This window comes from Nicotiana tabacum, chromosome 21 (genome assembly GCF_000715075.1).
Source record: "Nicotiana tabacum cultivar K326 chromosome 21, ASM71507v2, whole genome shotgun sequence".
Lineage (NCBI taxonomy): Eukaryota > Viridiplantae > Streptophyta > Magnoliopsida > Solanales > Solanaceae > Nicotiana > Nicotiana tabacum.
The window spans coordinates 8,331,756-8,349,625 of NC_134100.1; the positions used below are offsets into that span (position 1 = coordinate 8,331,756).

The 17,870-nt window shown below is 40.2% G+C and overlaps 1 protein-coding gene across 1 annotated transcript; it reads right to left on the minus strand.

The window, feature by feature from the left end:
• Nucleotides 1-6,000: 6,000 nt before the first annotated feature.
• Nucleotides 6,001-17,370, minus strand: LOC107809192 (peroxisomal membrane protein PMP22). Its single transcript, XM_075242083.1, has 7 exons — nucleotides 17,210-17,370; nucleotides 15,903-16,001; nucleotides 8,247-8,348; nucleotides 7,889-7,964; nucleotides 6,664-6,734; nucleotides 6,489-6,574; nucleotides 6,001-6,375 (listed from the first exon to the last, which is right to left on the minus strand). The coding sequence occupies exons 1-7, from the start codon at nucleotides 17,279-17,281 to the stop codon at nucleotides 6,324-6,326; spliced, it is 558 nt and encodes a 185-aa protein (XP_075098184.1). The 5' UTR covers nucleotides 17,282-17,370; the 3' UTR covers nucleotides 6,001-6,323.
• Between the last annotated feature and the right edge of the window lie 500 nt (nucleotides 17,371-17,870).

Consider the following 17,870-nt stretch of genomic DNA (forward strand, 5'->3'; position numbering starts at 1 on the left):
CTAACGTAACAAACTAAGAGATAAAAGAAAACAAGTTGGAGAATTATAAAGACGAATTCAATGTGAGTGAATATTCTAGAACTATGGGTTAGCTAACAATCCCGTTGAGTTTTTTCACTTAAATCGTCTAATTAATTTATATGGTTTATTGGTTGACAGGGTTAATATTGCTCGTAGCCTTCTCCCGAAGTACAACTCGCATATTCAAGCTAACCTAACGCCTATATTCCTATGGAATTAGGATTAATAAGAATGCATTAATAATTTCTGTATAGTAACCAAGCAAGGCGATTAGGTATATTCCTATCTTAACCGCAAATCCGCTCCCCCTCAAAGTTAAGATCTTGCTCTACTCAATCTTATATGCAATCTAGAATTCCCTCTCCCGAGTTCAATCCTAGATTCGTAGATAGTATTTAATTGGTGATCAAGCAATCAAATAGTTAAGCGCAAGATTGAATAAATAAACCAATATGATTGTGAGAAGAACTATTCAAGCTTCAAACTACAACGTTCATGTAGCACCCAAAACTCTAGAACTAATAAACTATGAAATTAAAGGAAGAGAAGAGAAGAAAAACTAGTTAGAAGCCTCCTCCACGCATGGTGTGTGTTCCTCCACGTGAAACTCCCTTCCAAAATATGTTGGATATCTCCAAAGTGGCGTCTTCCCCTCTAAAAATATGTTTAGTCTTGCTTTTATACGTGTTGGGTAGGTCTAAGGCCGAATAAACCGTGTCCCAGGCAAAATAGGACAAAATTCGCGTCAACGGCGCCCAGCTCGGCGCTAGGCGCCCACCAGGGCGCTGTCTCAACTTCCATTCTGCCTCCAGCGCCACAGGTGGCGCCAGGCGCTGCCTGTGGTGCCCAAATGCTCAATTCGTCCGGTTTTGTTCGTTTTAGCTCAAATCTTGTGCGTTTTGCCCCCAATTGCTCCTGAATCATTCCTACACATAAAAACACTTCAAATTAACATAAATCATAGCATTTAACATCCTAAATTCACGAACAAAAGTAAAATATGAGGCGATATACATAGAAATATATATGTTTTAAGTTAAACATCAACACCCCACACTTAAACTCTTGCTCGTCCTCGAGCAATGGGACAATCTACTACCCTCTAACTACGTACAAGTATCAATTATAAGGATCACTTTAACTTTTAATCACACACTATACCCTTGACTATTATTAATACAGGCACACAAGTATGAACACACAAAATTTCACATTCTTCCCGTTTAAGCATACCCATGTATAATATTTCAATTCAATAAATTCCAACAACCTATTTGTCATCACTCAACCTCAAAAGCCGACTTGTAACCACCAAGCACCCTCAAGTCATGCACTTACCCAACACGAAAGTTTACAACATTACCAATCATTCATGAGATCATGTGTCCTTACCAACAAATAAAAGGGTGAATATAGTAGTCCACACATTCAAATATACTTTTGAATATAGATTAAGGACATCGCACAATTGAACAAAATTCGCTCACTCTCACAAAGAATTCATATGCATCCCGTGGTCATACCATAAGCTTTCCCGTAGTGTATATCTCTACTAATTTAAGCTCGCCAAATCTAGGATCAATTAGGACTTTAAGGTTGTAATGTAGGCTAAGGAACGGGTATGGTACATTTAGAAATAGTGACTAACCCTCCTAAGCACTTTAATACACTACATTCACAATTCAAGCACATATTTTTCTTAACCAATTCACTTGTCATATACATCATAGCCTCTTTTCAATTAAGCACTTCTATAATTCCACTAGCACAAATCAATAAGAATTGGAGGTGTATGTGTTTTCTCCATTATTTGTACTATCATTTTTTTCTTTTATTGCAATTGTTTTTCTTTTTTTTTCTTTTCTTCACACACTCCATACATTAAAGTTCATCGGCTAGTGACTTTTGATTTCACCTTTAGTACACCAACGGGTCCTTCCATGGTTTCACTCAAAAGCTACTCCCCAATCGCTAATCCTTACTTCTTTTAGCGACTAAATGCCTTAGGAGGTAAAGGTTCAATCAATATCAAATTCAGAACAAAATAGGGGTATGACTTGTAATGTGGTTGCCAAAGAAAAGGTCTATAGGCACAAAGGGGCTAGCAACGAAAAATTTTATTTTTATGTGACAAGCACATCCATGATCAAGCAAGAAAATGACTATGTCATCTCCTAGATTAGCACAACTTACAATTTCACTTTAATTAACATACGGGGCAAGTTCTAGACTACATAGGATAGCACAGAAAATCACAAATCATCACACACACGTTGCACATGACTCAATCAAGACGGTTCTGTTCAACTCTCAAGTTAAGCAAGCACAATTAAATGAGAAATTTAAGCAATATTGCACTATGTGGTATACAAGTCAAGCAACTGAGAAAAGGCTTCACAAAATAGACTATTTACTTTACTTAGACTTCACAATTCAAACCAAATACATGGGAAAACAGAATGTATGTCATAGCCTAATGTGCTAGCATCAACCATGTCAACGAATATCTTAGAGCGACTCAGTTTCTTCCTAAACTACTCCTAAAATAAATAAATAAATAAAGTACTCGGTTCGAGCTACACCCTTGAAAAAGAACCGGCGCCCAAAGAAAAATCAAGGGATACTACCTAACTATCTTTAAAAGAAAATCTTTTTTGGTGTTTTTAATCGGACTTTATACCTCAAGAAAATTGTCCAAAAGATCCATCGTCGGGAAAAGTCTGAATTTTTTCTAATTTTTTTTTTCAATTTTCGTTTTTTTTTATACCTAGAGTATGTCTACTACGAGTTCTAAAAGAAAAACTAAATAAAAATAGTTTTATACAATTACACTTCAGAAAGTAGTTTCTCCACCCCACACTTATTTTATGCATAGTCCTCGATGCATGATCATAGATAAAAAATATTAAAACAGAGGGAGAAATACTCCCTAAGGCCTTCTCGGGCCTAGCTCGGACATGATCCTTAATATTAAGGGTCGGGACGACCCCACACTTAAGCTCAAACATGCTCCTCAGCTTCAACTTCGGTTACTCAGACTTCCCCTACTCTGCAAAACAAAAACAATACGAAACTTGACACTATATAAAGAATAAAAAATAAAAAAAAATACAGACTGGGTTGCCTCCTAATAAGCGTTTTATTTAACGTCGCGGCACGACACCATTACTTTCACCACTTTTCCTTCCACTTTGAAGATATGAATTGTGCCCCCAATTTTGCATCAATTTTTTTGTCACATTCTTGGGGCGGTTGTATAAAAATAAATGAACCAAGCAATAGGTATCGCATCTTGCACTTCTTGGCCTTTAAGTGGGGGATATCATTTTGTCTCCTTGACATCACAAATTTCAGAATATAAGCAATTTGTTCCTCATCCATTGACTCCTTCATATGTTCGACTGGATCAATTCTCATGTCACCAACCAAACACAATGTTGAAAAATGTTTAGAATGAGGTCCAATACGCTCCAACTCCAAAATTGCATTATTTTTGACATCCTCAATTTTGCACTCTACGTCAACCTTGGCATCATTAATAATATTTTGGTCGAATAATTAGAGTTCCTCTTTCCGCTCCTCAAGCTGGCCAGTATCCACAAAAACTGGTTGTAGGGCATCAGACGCCTCAACCTTTTTATTCAATTGATCATGAATGTCATGGATATCTAAGCCAAATTAGTCTATTTCTTGCCTGAGCTCAATTCTTCCTTCTATCAGTTGTTCTGTCATGTTTGAAAGACCATCACGGAGAAACTCATGAGATTTTATCAGTTGAGCTTGTTCCTTAAGCCAAGATTGTCTCACTATATCTGCTTCTTCAAAATAATCTTCTTGTGGGAACTCGCTCTCTTCATCGAATTGAAGTTCTTCTTGGAAATTGGCCATTAATTCGTCCATTCTAGCCTGGAGTTTTTTTATCGTTAAGGCATCAAGGCTTTGTTGCTCGACTATTTGCCTCATCATATTCTGTTGCTCGGCTATTTGCCTTATCATGTCCATAATACGAGTCATGCTTTTTATATCCTCCACTTCATTGCTCCTATCAAACTCATAAACATTATTAGAAACATTATAATAAGAACTCTGAGAAGGATAATAAGAATTAGGACAGCCATCTCAATGGCCACCTTGACAACCACACACAGTACAAAAATTCCACACATCAGATTGAGATGCACAATTTTGCCCTAAGTATGGTCCTCTACAATATCGACAAGGATCACCAAAATAAGAACAACCAATATTTGACCAGTTATCGTTCCAAGATGCCATGTCAACAAAGATAATAAAATATTAAAGTAAGTTAAAATAAAAATAAAATAAAAACTTGAATAGGGCAAAAGTAAAAATTTAATCTAGTAGAATAGTTAATTTCTAAGTCCCCGGCAACGGCGCCAAAAATTTGTTGCTCCCAAACGCACACGCAAGTGTACGTGGTCGACAAGTAATATAGGATTGTAAGTCCAGATATCGTACCCACAGGGACTTGTGATTAACTATCAACTAAATTAAACCAAATAATTAATCTATTCAAGCGAATCCTAACATATAAATATTTAGCTAAAATTAATCTAACGTAACAAACTAAGAGATTAAAGAAAACAAGTTGGAGAATTATAAAGATGAATTCAATGTGAGTGAATATTCTAGAGCTATGGGTTAGCTAACAATCCCGTTGAGTTTTTTCACTTAAATCGTCTAATTAATTTATCTGGTTTATTGGTTGACAGGGTTAATATTGCTCGTAGCCTTCTCCCGAAGTACAACTCGCATATTCAAGCTAACCTAACGCCTATATTCCTATGGAATTAGGATTAACAAGAACGCATTAATAATTCCTGTATAGTAACCAAGCAAGGCGATTAGGTATATTCCTATCCTAACCGCAAATCCGCTCCCCCTCAGAGTTAAGATCTTGCTCTACTCAATCTTATATGCAATCTAGAATTTCCTCTCCCGAGTTCAATCCTAAATTCGTAGATAGTATTCAATTGGTGATCAAGCAATCAAATACTTAAGCGCAAGATTGAATAAATAAACCAATATGATAAAATAATAAGAACTATTCAAGCTTCAAACTACAACGTTTATGTAGCACCCAAAACTCTAGAACTAATAAACTATGAAATTAAAGGAAGAGAAGAGAAGAAAAACTAGTTAGAAGCCTCCTCCACGCGTGGTGTGTGTTCCTCCACGTGAAACTCCCTTCAAAAATATGTTGGATATCTCCAAAGTGGCGTCTTCCCTTCCAAAAATATGTTTAGTCTTACTTTTATACGTGTTGGGTAGGCCTAGGGCCGAATAAACTGTGTCCCGGACAAAATCCGTGTTAACGGCGCCCAGCTCGGCGCCTAGCGCCCACCAGGGCGCTGCCTCAACTTCCATTCTGCCTCCAGCGCCACAGGTGGCGCCGGACGCTGCCTGTGACGCCCAAATGCTCAATTCGTTCGGTTTTGTTCGTTTTAGTTCAAATCTTGCGCGTTTCGCCCCCAATTGCTCCCGAATCATTCCTACACAAAAAACACTTCAAATTAACATAAATCATAGTATTTAACATCCCAAATTCACGAAACAAAAGTAAAATATGAGGCGATATACATAGAAATATATATGTTTTAAGCTAAACATCAGTGAGTCTGTGACCTCCCGGTCATATGGCAGCAACTTTACCAGTTACATCAACATTCCCCTTCAAAAGACTAATAAATAAATAAATAAATAAATATAGGGAAAATGACATTATTTAGCCGTTTCAAAATAATAGCTGAATAAATACATATTTTTTGTATATATATGCATTTCTATAAGATATATACAAAAATATACAAATTTCATACACTTTTGTGGTTACCGAAGGTAAATAGTTTTGGTCGCGGGCGAAAAGTGATCTTTGCCCAGCTTTGGCATTCTTTGCATTCTTGGATTTGTTTTGTCATCCATGACTAATGCAAATAAGGAAATCAAATTGTAAAAGCATTTCCGAAGAAATAAACTATTCCTTGTATAAGCTTTGTAGTTATAAAAATTATGGCCATCATCAACTAGAATGGTGCTCTATGACAACCAACCTTGTAGTTAAAAGATGTCCTAATATTCAAGAAAATAAAAACACAGAAAAGAAAGATAAAATACAACAAACTAAAAACGGACAGCATTCATTAATGACAAGCCACTAGTAGCAGAGAGAAAGCGAGCGACTTCTTGTATAGGTTGGATGGAGCTTGAAGAAGCAAGCCCCTGTAATCGTTGAACTATATATGAATATGGTACCATGTCCAAATTGCAACTTCGAGATTTTTTCAAGCTTTCTTTAAGGCCATTGATCTTGCACGTAGATTTAAAAATATTCCCCTACAAGTTGAAAACAAGAAAGGATCAACGATTTTGTGAAATCAATCATTGAGGTGGAAATGAAGTTGACCATATCAGAAACAAGTAACGACGAGTAGGTAAATGTAGCATACCAGCCACATGCGACGATGCTGTGAAAGATGACACGGAACTGCAGCGGCACATACTGGTGATTAATCCAACCTACGACTGGCCAAAACTGTGTAGTTTGAACGATTGATACAGTTATAGTTCACTATACAGCAGAATAACAAAATTTGAATCTGAAAGAGGGACAATTTGACAAACCGTCCAAGCCGTATATTGCACTTTTGGATATTCCCTCTTAATATTAGACTTCACCTGGATCCAGGGTCTACCTGTACATATTACAAGATTCAGGGTAGAGAAAATCATTGGTTTATTAGGAGTATTCATCATCTACTTCTAATAATTGGTACAATTAGAAGGGAAATAAAAGGAGTATCCTTCCTCCTTCCGCCCAAGTTCAGAGCGGCCAGAAATCACTTGACCTTTACATCCTTATCAATCACGAAACATCTCCTCCTCTCCCACCCTCATGGCATAAGTACTCAATAAGAAATACTCAAGCAAAATACTTCTTTTGAAACAAGAATATTTCAGGGTATTAGTTAAAATGGGAGATCCAGAAAATAGAGATGAGCAACTTCGGCACAAGAAAAATAGTTTCAGGCTGCTTTCACATGAGAAAACTTTGTAGTTTAATCAAAGCTTGTACACTGTAAAGAATCTTTTGGTGCAGCTTGTAAAAGGTGTAGCGCTTCAGAGTGCATTTGACATTCATAGCCCGTTTGGCCAAGCTACAAAAAATCAGCTTATTTTGAGAAGTGCTTTTTTTCAAAAGTACTTTTCTCAAAAGTACTTTCGCTGAGAAACAGTTTGTGTTTGGCTAATTAGTTTGAAAAGCACTTCTGAGCAGCAATTAGTGTTTGGCCAAGCTTTAAAAAACTGTTTCTAAGTGTATTTTTCTCAAAAGTGCTTCTCAAAAAAGTGCTTTTGGAGAGAAACTACTTTTGTCTGCTTCTCCAAAACTGCTTCTGCTTCTCCTCAAAAGCACTTTTTTCCTTCCGGAAGCTTGGCCAAACACCTCAAATTGAGGCCAAAAGTGCTTTTGAAGAGAAGCTACTTTTTTCTGCTTCTCCAAAGCTGCTTCTGCTTCTCCTCAAAAGCACTTTTTTCCCTTCCAGAAGCTTGGTCAAACACCTCAAATTGAGGCCAAAAGTACTTTTGGCCAAAAAAAAAAACATTTTTGGCCAAAAATAAGCTTGGCCAAACAGGCTATCAAAAATTTAGTAGATTCAAATCCAAAAATGATTCATGCATTCTAAGTCAACAGTGAAGGTTCCAATAGTCATAACTTCAATTTATTGTGTATTTACTTGCAGAAGCATCATGTAATCCGTGAAATAATTAGTTTTTTGGGGGGGTTATAAGGTTAAATAATTAAGAGTTGCAAAGATGAAATATAGTTGTAGCTCGGAATAAAACTCACTTTCAATAACTAACCCATAGTAAATCATGAAAAGCAAGTTATTCCAAGGCGAAGATGTCACTTGCTCCAACACCACCTGAAACAATTAAATTGCAAGTTTCATATTCTTGTGTACTAATCTGGTCATTACTCTTCTAGAGCTTTCCCCAACTGAAAAATACTGTTTGACCAAATTGGTAATATAGCAAAGGAGTTTCATTATGATTGATTAATGTTGAAATTAATCTATTACATCAAAAAGAAAAATAAAAGGACTGAGGGGTAATTGTGACACTAAAGGATGCGGATTCAATAGGAATCTGCAACTTCTTATCCCGATACATATTGTAAATTATACAGAGAAGCAGTGTTTAATTACCTTTTTTGCAACTGTTGTTGTGTCTTTCTTCCCCTTGAAAAGTTTATCCAGTAATAAGTGAAGAAAATGCCCAAATGGCCCAAGATAGGCAAAGCCAAAAAGCTGCACGTAATTATGTTAGCAGCCAATGAAAATCCCAGATAGCAACTTATATGTGGTAAGCAAAGGAATAGATATAAAGGATACACGATTCTGATAATAAGTGCCCCATCAGAAATTAATGTTGAGATGAAGCTCAAACGTCCTAGCATATGCTTACTGGCTATTTGTTTGTTCTGTTTCCATTTTCTCCGAACAAGAAAGACACAACTTCACAGCAGCTAAAAGATATCGAAGCATTTTCAAGCATCACTTTCATATCATTGTCAGTTTTCTCAAATTTTACTTATACTACTGATTTCTTAATACAGCGTGCAGTAATAAGTTAATATGTTCCAGAAGCTAGTTAAAAGATTCTAACTTCTTTTTTAATGTTTCGACAAATTCTGATGTCGATTTTAGGCAGAAAGAGCCTCTCTTGCAGGCAAGGGTAACCCTGTACTGCAGACGTCTCTAGACTCCAAGGAGAAGCCTTATGCACCGGGCTCAGAATAGGAAAAGGATGATTCGATCAAAAGAAAAGGAAAGTAAAATGACTCCCACTAAAGAAAACAACTGCTACATCCTTTGCAGCTCACAATCAAAATATTTCAAAAAACAATCATAGGTCCGGGGAAGGGCTACAAAGAATCTAAAAATTTAACATCAATTACTCAGACATATCGGAGAATCAGAATTCTCAAGAACCAGCAAAAAGGTTCATCAGACCATCTACATTAAGCGTGAGAAAGGAAGTCAGCAAACTTTTACAATCCCATTTTGCCGATATATATCACTCCCTCTGTCCTACTTTATGTGACACTTTCCTTTTCTGTTTGTGCCAAAAAGAATGACACTTTTTTTTTAAACAATTTAACTTTAAACCTCTCATTTTACCCTAGACAAATATCTATGGATGGTTTATGTGACGATCCGGCCCGTCGTCTCATGAGTTACCGCCCCGTTTCCCCCATTTTTATGCCTCTTCATGTTTCGTTATCGGTATTCGGTGTTAGAGTTAAATCGGATTGGCTTTGATAGGAAATGAGACACTTAATCTCTTTAAGGAAGGCTTGTTTTGGAAAAAGTCAACCGGATGTTGACTATTGAGTTAGAGGGCTCGGATGTGATTTCTGGTGATTCGGTTAGCTTCGGGGGATGATATGTGGCTTAGGAGTGTGATCGGAATTTATTTTGAAGGTCTGGAATAGAATTAGGCTTGAATTGGCGAAGTTAGTATTTTGGCGAATTCCGGTTGATAGGTGAGTTTTTGATCCGAGAGTCGGAATGGAATTTCGAGGGTTACTGTAGCTTCGTTAGGTGATTTGGGATAATGTTGTTGAATGGTCGGGCTTGCCTAGCAGTGTGTTGGGCGCCATCATGACCGGGGTTGGGGTCGTGACAAGTTGGTATCAGAGCCTAGGTTAATTGGTCTCGCGAGTCATGAGCCGGTTTAGTAGAGTCTCACGGATCGGTACGGAGACATCTGTATTTATCCTCGAGAGGCTGCAGAACCTTTAGGAAAACTTCATATTCTTGAAATTCTTGTCGTGCGACTTTGTTGATCCGAACACTAAAAATTTCTATCATTCTATTCTCTCGCAGATGGCGAGGACTCGTGCTACTAGACGAGGCGGACGACCACCAGTGCCACCCATTGATGCCACCAGAGGCCGTGGACGCGGTCGTGGGCGTGGCAGAGGTAGAGTAGCGCGGGCAGCACCTTTTAATCCACCAGCTGCCCCAGTTCCAGATCAGGCTCCAGCAGCTGTACCAGTTCAAGCACCAGCTATGCCTATTGTGATTTCGGGTCTTCAGGAGACCTTGGCTCAGATTTTGACAGTTTGCACTGGCCTAGCTCAGGCGGTCTCAGCCACTACAGCCGCAGCTACTTCACAGGCCAGGGAAGGCACCCAGACTCCTGTTAATCACACAGCTGAGCAGGTTGTGCAGGGATTGCAGACACCGGAAGCTGTTCCAGCTCAGCCGGTTGCACCAGTTCAGAACCTTATGGTCCCAGCTATGCCAGACGATGAGCAGCGTCGTCTCGAGAGATTTGGTAGGATCCAGCCTCCAACATTCAGTGGTGCAGAGGGCGAGGATGCCCAGGGTTTTCTCGACAAGTGTCAGCGTATGCTTCGCACCGCAGGGATTTTGGGGTCGAGTGGTGTATCTTTTACTACATTTCAGTTCCAGGGAGCTGCATTTACCTGGTGGGAAGATTTTGAGAGGCGTAGACCTGTTGGTGCAGCGCCCCTTACTTGGCAGCAGTTCTCCACTCTATTTCTGGAGAAGTATGTACCTCAGTCCCGCAGAGAGGAGCTGCGTAGGCAGTTTGAGTGGTTGACTCAGGGAGATATGTCCGTGACCCGGTACGAGATGAGATTTTCATAGTTGGCTCGTCATGCTACTTGGATGATTCCGACGGATCGTGAGAGGATCCGGAGATTCGTGGATGGTCTTAACTACTCTCTCCGCATTTTGATGACTAGAGAGAGAGTATTGGGTGTTTCGTTCGAGGGTGTGGTTGACATTGCTCGTGATATTGAGACAGTTCGCCGCAGAAAAAGAGAGGAAAGGGAGGCCAAGAGGCCCAGAGGTTCAGGCAGTTTCAGTGGTGCTCCGTCTAGGGGCCAATTCCAGCGTGGTAGAGGTCGTTCCTTCAAACCTCCTCAGCCGGCCCGTCCAAAGTATAGTAGGACATCTTCAGACCGTGGTCATCAGGGATTTCAGCAGGGCCAGTCTTTACTTAACGCTCTCCCAGCTCAGAGCTCATCCTATGCCCCTTCAGTTCAGGGTTCATCTGCGCCGAGTGCATCGGCTGGTCATTCAGGTGCGAGGGGTTCCCTCCAGTTCCCTTCTCCAGTACCTGGTAGTTGCTACGAGTGCGGAGAGTTTGGTCATATAAAGAGGCAGTGTCCTCGACTTCGTGGTGGTCAGTTTCAGCAGAGAGGCCAACCTTCGTCTTCTGCTCCAGTTTCTTCAGCACCCGCCTAGTCAGTTAGGGGTGGAGGTCAGGCATCCAGGGGTCGCCCCAGAGGGGGAGGTCGATCAGGCGGTGGCCAGGCTTGTTTCTATGCTATTCCAGGCAGGACAGATGATATTGCTTCAGATGCTGTCATTACAGGTATTGTTCCAGTCTGCCACAGAGATGCCTCTGTATTATTCGATCCCGGATCCACCTATTCTTATGTGTCCTCATATTTTGCTCATCATTTGGGTACGGCCCAAGGGTGTCTTGCTTTACCCGTGCACGTATCTACCCCGATGGGCAATACCATTATTGTAGACCATGTGTATCGGTCTTGTATTGTGACTATTGGGGGTCTGGAGACTCGAGTTGATTTATTGTTGTTGAGCATGGTAGATTTTGATGTTATTCTGGGCATGGATTAGCTATCTCCGTGTCATGCTATTCTAGACTGTCATGCTAAGATAGTTACTTTGGCTATTCCGGGTGTTCCGAGGATCGAGTGGCATGGTATGACTAATTATGTTCCTAGCAGAGTAATTTCCTTCTTGAAAGCCCAGCGTATGGTTGGGAAGGGTTGTCTATCATATCTAGCTTTTGTGCGAGATGTTGGAGTTGAGACTCCTAGTATTGATTCTGTCCCAGTTGTGAGGGATTTTCCTGATGTATTTCCTGTAGATCTGTCGGGCATGCCGCCGGACAGGGATATCGATTTTGGCATTGACTTGGTGCCGGGCACCCAGCCCATTTCTATTCCGCCATATCGTATGGCACCAGCAGAGTTGAAAGAATTGAAGGAGCAGCTTCAGCAGCTCCTAGACAAGGGGTTCATTCGGCCTAGTGTGTCACCGTGGGGTACGCCAGTTCTATTTGTGAAGAAGAAAGATGGCAATGTGCATTGACTACAGGCAGTTAAATAAGGTAACAGTGAAGAACAAATATCATTTGCCTCGCATTGATGACTTATTTGATCAGCTTCAGGGAGCGAGGGTGTTTTCAAAAATTGATCTCCGTTCGGGCTATCACCAGTTAAAAATCAGGGACTCGGATATTCTTAAGACAGCTTTCAGGACTAGATATGGTCACCATGAGTTTCTAGTCATGTCTTTCGGGCTGACCAATGCCCCAGCAACGTTCATGCATTTGATGAACAGTGTATTTCGGCCTTATCTGGATTCTTTTGTTATTGTATTTATTGATGACATTCTGGTGTACTCGCGTAGCCAGGAGGAGCACGCCAAGCATTTGCGTGTAGTGTTGCAGAGATTGAGGGAGGAGAAGCTTTATGCAAAATTCTCCAAGTGTGAATTTTGGCTAAGTTTTGTGACATTCTTGGGACATATAGTGTCCAGCGAGGGTATTCAGGTTGATCCAAAGAAGATAGAAGCAGTGCAGAGTTGGTCTCGACCGTCCTCAGCCACAGAGATCCGTAGTTTTCTCGGATTAGCAGGCTATTATCGCCGGTTTGTTCAGGGGTTTTCATCCACTGCGTCGCCCTTGACCAAGTTGACTCAGAAAGGTGCTCCATTTGTATGGTCTGACGAGTGTGAGGAGAGCTTTCAGAAGCTCAAGACAGTTTTGACCACAGCTCCAATATTGGTTTTACCATCAGCTACAGGTTCATATACTGTATATTGTGATGCTTCGAGAGTTGGGATTGGCTGTGTATTGATGCAGGAGGGTAGAGTTATCGCTTATGCTTCTCGTCAATTAAAGCCCCATGAGAAGAACTACCTTGTTCATGACCTAGAGTTGGCTGCTATAGTTCATGCCTTAGAAGATTTGGAGGCACTATTTATATGGCGTATCTTGAGAGGTATTCACTGATAATCGCAGTTTTCAGCATTTGTTTAAGCAGAAAGACCTTAATTTGAGGCAACGGAGGTGGCTTGAGTTGCTAAAAGATTATGACATCACTATTTTGTATCATCCGGGAAAGGCCAATGTAGTGGCAGATGCCTTGAGCCGAAAGGCAGTCAGTATGGAAAGTTTGGCGTACATTCCAGTTGGGGAGAGGCCCTTTGCAGTTGATGTTCAAACCTTGGCTAATCGGTTTGTGAGACTGGACATTTCTGAGCCCAGTCGGGTGTTGGCTTGTGTGGTTTCTCGGTCTTCCTTATATGATCGCATCAGAGAACGCCAGTATGATGATCCGCATTTGCTTGTCCTTAAGGACAGAGTTCAGCATGATGATGTCAGGGATGTGACTATAGATGATGATGGCGTATTGAGGATGCAGGGCCGTATATGTGTGCCCAATATAGATGGGCTTAGAGAGTTAATTCTGGAGAAGGCCCACAGCTCGCGGTATTCTATTCATCCAGGTGCCGCGAAGATGTATCAGGACTTGAGACAACACTATTGGTGGAGAAGAATGAAGAAAGATATTGTAGGTTATGTAGCTCGGTGTCTCAACTGTCAGCAGGTGAAATATGAGCATCAGAGACCGGGTGGTTTGCTTCAGCGGATGATTATCCCAGAATGGAAGTGGGAGAGAGTTACCATGGATTTTGTGAGTGGTCTTCCTCGGACTTTGAAGAAATTTGATTCTATTTGGGTGATTGTGGATCGGCTGACCAAGTCCGCGCACTTCATTCCGATGTGTACTACTTATTCTTCGGAGCGGTTGGCGGGGATATTTATCCGAGAGATTGTGCGATTGCACGGTGTTCCAGTTTCCATTATCTCAGATAGAGGTACTCAGTTTACTTCTTAGTTTTGGAGGACTTTTCAGCGAGAGTTGGGTACCCAGGTGGAGTTCAGCATAGCATTTCATCCTCAGACGGACGGACAGTCCGAGCGTACTATTCAGATATTTGAGGATATGTTGCGTGCCTGTATGATTGATTTCGGAGGTTCTTGGGATGAGTTTCTGCCGCTTGCAGAGTTTGCCTACAACAACAGCTATCAGTCCAGCATTCAGATGACACCGTATGAGGCTTTGTATGGGAGGCGGTGTAGATCTCCAGTTGGTTGGTTCGAGCCCGGCGAGGCTAGGCTATTGGGGACAGATTTGGTTCATGATGCCTTAGAGAAGGTGAAGGTGATTCAGGAGAGGCTTCGTACAGCGCAGTCGCGTCAGAAGAGTTATGCGGACCGGAAAGTTCGAGATGTGTCCTACATGGTTGGTGAGAAGGTCTTGCTGAAGGTTTCGCCCATGAAGGGTGTTATGAGATTTGGAAAGAAAGGAAAGTTGAGTCCACGATTCATTGGACCTTTTGAGGTACTTAGGAGGATTGGGGAGGTGGCCTATATGCTTGCTTTGCCACCCAGCTTGTCGAGTGTGCATCCGGTATTTCATGTTTCTATGCTCCGGAAGTATGTTGGGGACCCGTCCCATGTTTTGGATTTTAGCACGGTTCAGTTGGATGGTGATTTGACCTTTGATGTGGAGCCAGTGGCTATTTTGGGTCGTTAGGTTCAGAAATTGAGTTCAAAGGATATCTCTTCTGTAAAAGTGCAGTGGAGAGGTCGGCCCGTGGAGGAAGCTACCTGGGAGACCGAGCGGGAGATGTGGAGCAGATATCCTCACCTGTTTGACGCTTCAGGTATGTTTCTTGACTCGCTCGAGGACGAGCGTTTGTTTAAGTTGGGAAGGATGTGACGACCCGGCCCGTCGTCTCATGAGTTACCGCCCCGTTTCCCCCATTTTTATGCTTCTTCATGTTTCGTTATCGGTATTCGGTGTTAGAGTTAAATCGGATTGGCTTTGATAGAAAATGAGACACGTAGTCTCTTTAAGGAAGGCTTGTTTTGGAAAAAGTCAACCGGACGTTGACTATTGAGTTAGAGGGCTCGGATGTGATTTTCGGTGATTCGGTTAGCTTCGGGGATGATATGTGGCTTAGGAGTGTGATCGGAATTTATTTTGGAGGTACGGAGTAGAATTAGGCTTGAATTGGCGAAGTTAGTATTTTGGCGAATTCCGGTTGATAGGTGAGATTTTGATCCGAGAGTCGGAATGGAATTCCGAGAGTTGTTGTAGCTTCATTAGGTGATTTGGGATACTGTTGTTGAATGGTCGGGCTTGCCTAGCAGTGTGTTGGGCGCCATCATGACCGGGGTTGGGGTCGTGACAGTTTAAGACCATAAGATTCAAAAAACTTTCTTTCTTAAACTTCGTGCTCGGTCAAACAATGCACATAAATTGGGATGGATGGAGTAGAAGTTTTCTATTAAGAAAATTAATTCTAGAACAGTTCACAGAAAAAGGGCAGAGTCAGAAAAGTATTCTACTGGTAGCCTTTTACCTTGCTTCGAGCAAGAGGATGCAGAATTAATGTTTAACTGTTGCAGGACCGTTTAACTCCAGAAACAAACCTTACCAATGAGAGGCGTAATCCAACAATCTTGTGACGGAAATTTCCTTGAGATTCACAAACTTATATATTGCACTCGCAATACACCCATTCGAGAGGACTACGGAGTATTTTGGCGTTTACCATTAGGTGCAGAGATTAATACTTCGAATTCCAGCGATAAAGTTAATAAAGTTGAACATATTTGAGCAAATCAAGCGATGCTTCAGATTTCCACAGTACACACAACAAGGAAAGGAGAAAAAGAAGCAAACGGATATGTTTAAAAGGAAGCTATGAAAACGGTACCACTTTCAGAAGAAGGCGTCTGACTTGAAGTCTCTTAATGCCAGTGATCTTTTGAGCCACTATATCACTGATCGCTGACAAAACTGCCGCTGTTATTGCCTGCAATTATAAATTGCAAACTTCAGAAATCTATAACAATACAACGCAGTACCAGTTGAGCTAAAAACATTAAACACGACCCACACTCATCAACTTGATCAACTACGTCTCAATTCCAGACTAGTTAAAGTCAACTACAAGAATCTTTTATATTCGATCTATTCAATTCTTGTCCACTAATAGCCCAAACTCACAGGTAGAGACGGTATGAACCTCTGACTACACTAGGATGCAACTACAACGCACTCAGATCCATCATAGTTAAACTATTTGTTTTTATAATGGTGGTGTTCGGCCAACTTACACGCACCTTAACTAATCAACTCCATAATTGCTACCTCACACCGGTGCAAATAGCAAGTAACTCTATCTATCAAGATTTAGACAAATAGAAATAAATCACCTAACTTTTTGCCTCTGTAATTTACCATGATCCACTCCTACTTCATTGACGACTAGTCCACACCATTGGGTGTCACATGTCATCACATTAAGGATTTAAGTTATATGCACTAATAGTATTTTTTTACATTATCAATATAATTTTAACATGTTGTAACAAGTTACTTACCATTTATGTATTAAATATAAACAATCAATGATCAAACATATTTACCTACTATTAACTTTTAATTGACCTGATTGTGTAAATATCTTTTACACTACCATTGCACAGAACTTAAACTTTACATTAAAATTATTTTTAAGTTAGTCTCTATTTTAAAACCATATTCACTGATATAAAAATTAAAAAAAAAAACTAAAAATATAAAGAAACTAGGAGAGAGGGGGAAAAGCTGAGAAACCCTCGGGGGTCGGTGGCAATTGACTTGAGCCTTGTGGTTTGCTCCCCTTTCAAGGCCTCAAGTTCGAAACCCACGGGGTGCAAACAATTTGTGAGGGTCATCGGACTGGATAAAACCTGAATTAACCGTGGTGCACTTACAGAAAACTCCTTGCCGAGGACTTGTGCAACCCGGGATTAGTCGGGGCTCTTAGAGACTCGGACAAGCGGTGCAAAAAAAAGAGGGGAAAAGCTGAGATCTTTGTTCTTAAATGGAAACTTTTCGAGATATAAAAAATTACCCACATCATGAATTGAACTAGAAATCCGAAATAGCCAAACCCCACTTAACAAATTAGAGAAAATGAAGCAAAGAAAGAGAGATTAGTCAAAAAAAATGTAGAAAGTGAGAAAAAGGTGAGACCTTTGTTCTTAAAGGATGTTGCTGAAGTTGTACCAAGTATTTTTGCAACCCCTTTTTCGCGATTGATCCCATTCTTTTTGCTCTTCTTCAGTTCATCAACTGTAACAAGAATGAAAGATTTGATCTTTATTTTACTATTTTCAGTCTTCCGCAGTTTGGTTTCATCTAAATATCTAGAGGGGTTATGGTATGCGGGACCCATTTGGACCATGTAATTAGATTTGGATTTAAATAATATTCATTCTCTCCAAATTTATGTGACATTCTTCTTTGTCACATCATAAAATAGCAGTCCCGTGCATATAGCCGGAAATGATTTAAGCAATCTTTGATGTAAATATTAGTGGTTAATTTCACGGTTCAAACTTGTAATTAATATGTTACATAAAGATAATTTTATCTTTATTTCAAGGCTCTTCTTCCTTTGTCACGTCATTCTATATTTATTATTTCAAGTATAATATTTATAGCCACGGAAATTTCTATAGCTTATTTTAGACGATAAATATAATAATTTCAATATTTTTTAAAATTATGTATCTAGTCAAACCCTCGTATCAATTGAGACGCAAGGAGTATATTTTGTAGTAAATATTTTTCTATACTATCAATGAAGTTTTATATGTGATAACAGGTTAACTAATATTTTAATCAAATTACT

Coding starts and splice junctions, on each gene's coding strand:
- LOC107809192 (XM_075242083.1), bottom strand. CDS start 17,281: ATGGGATCAATCGCGAAAAAGGGGTTGCAAAAATACTTGGTACAACTT. Junction 16,002..17,209: donor AACATCCTTTAAGAACAAAG/GTCTCACCTTTT, acceptor TTATAATTGCAG/GCAATAACAGCGGCAGTTTT. Junction 6,735..7,888: donor CTATGGGTTAGTTATTGAAA/GTGAGTTTTATT, acceptor TAATATGTACAG/GTAGACCCTGGATCCAGGTG.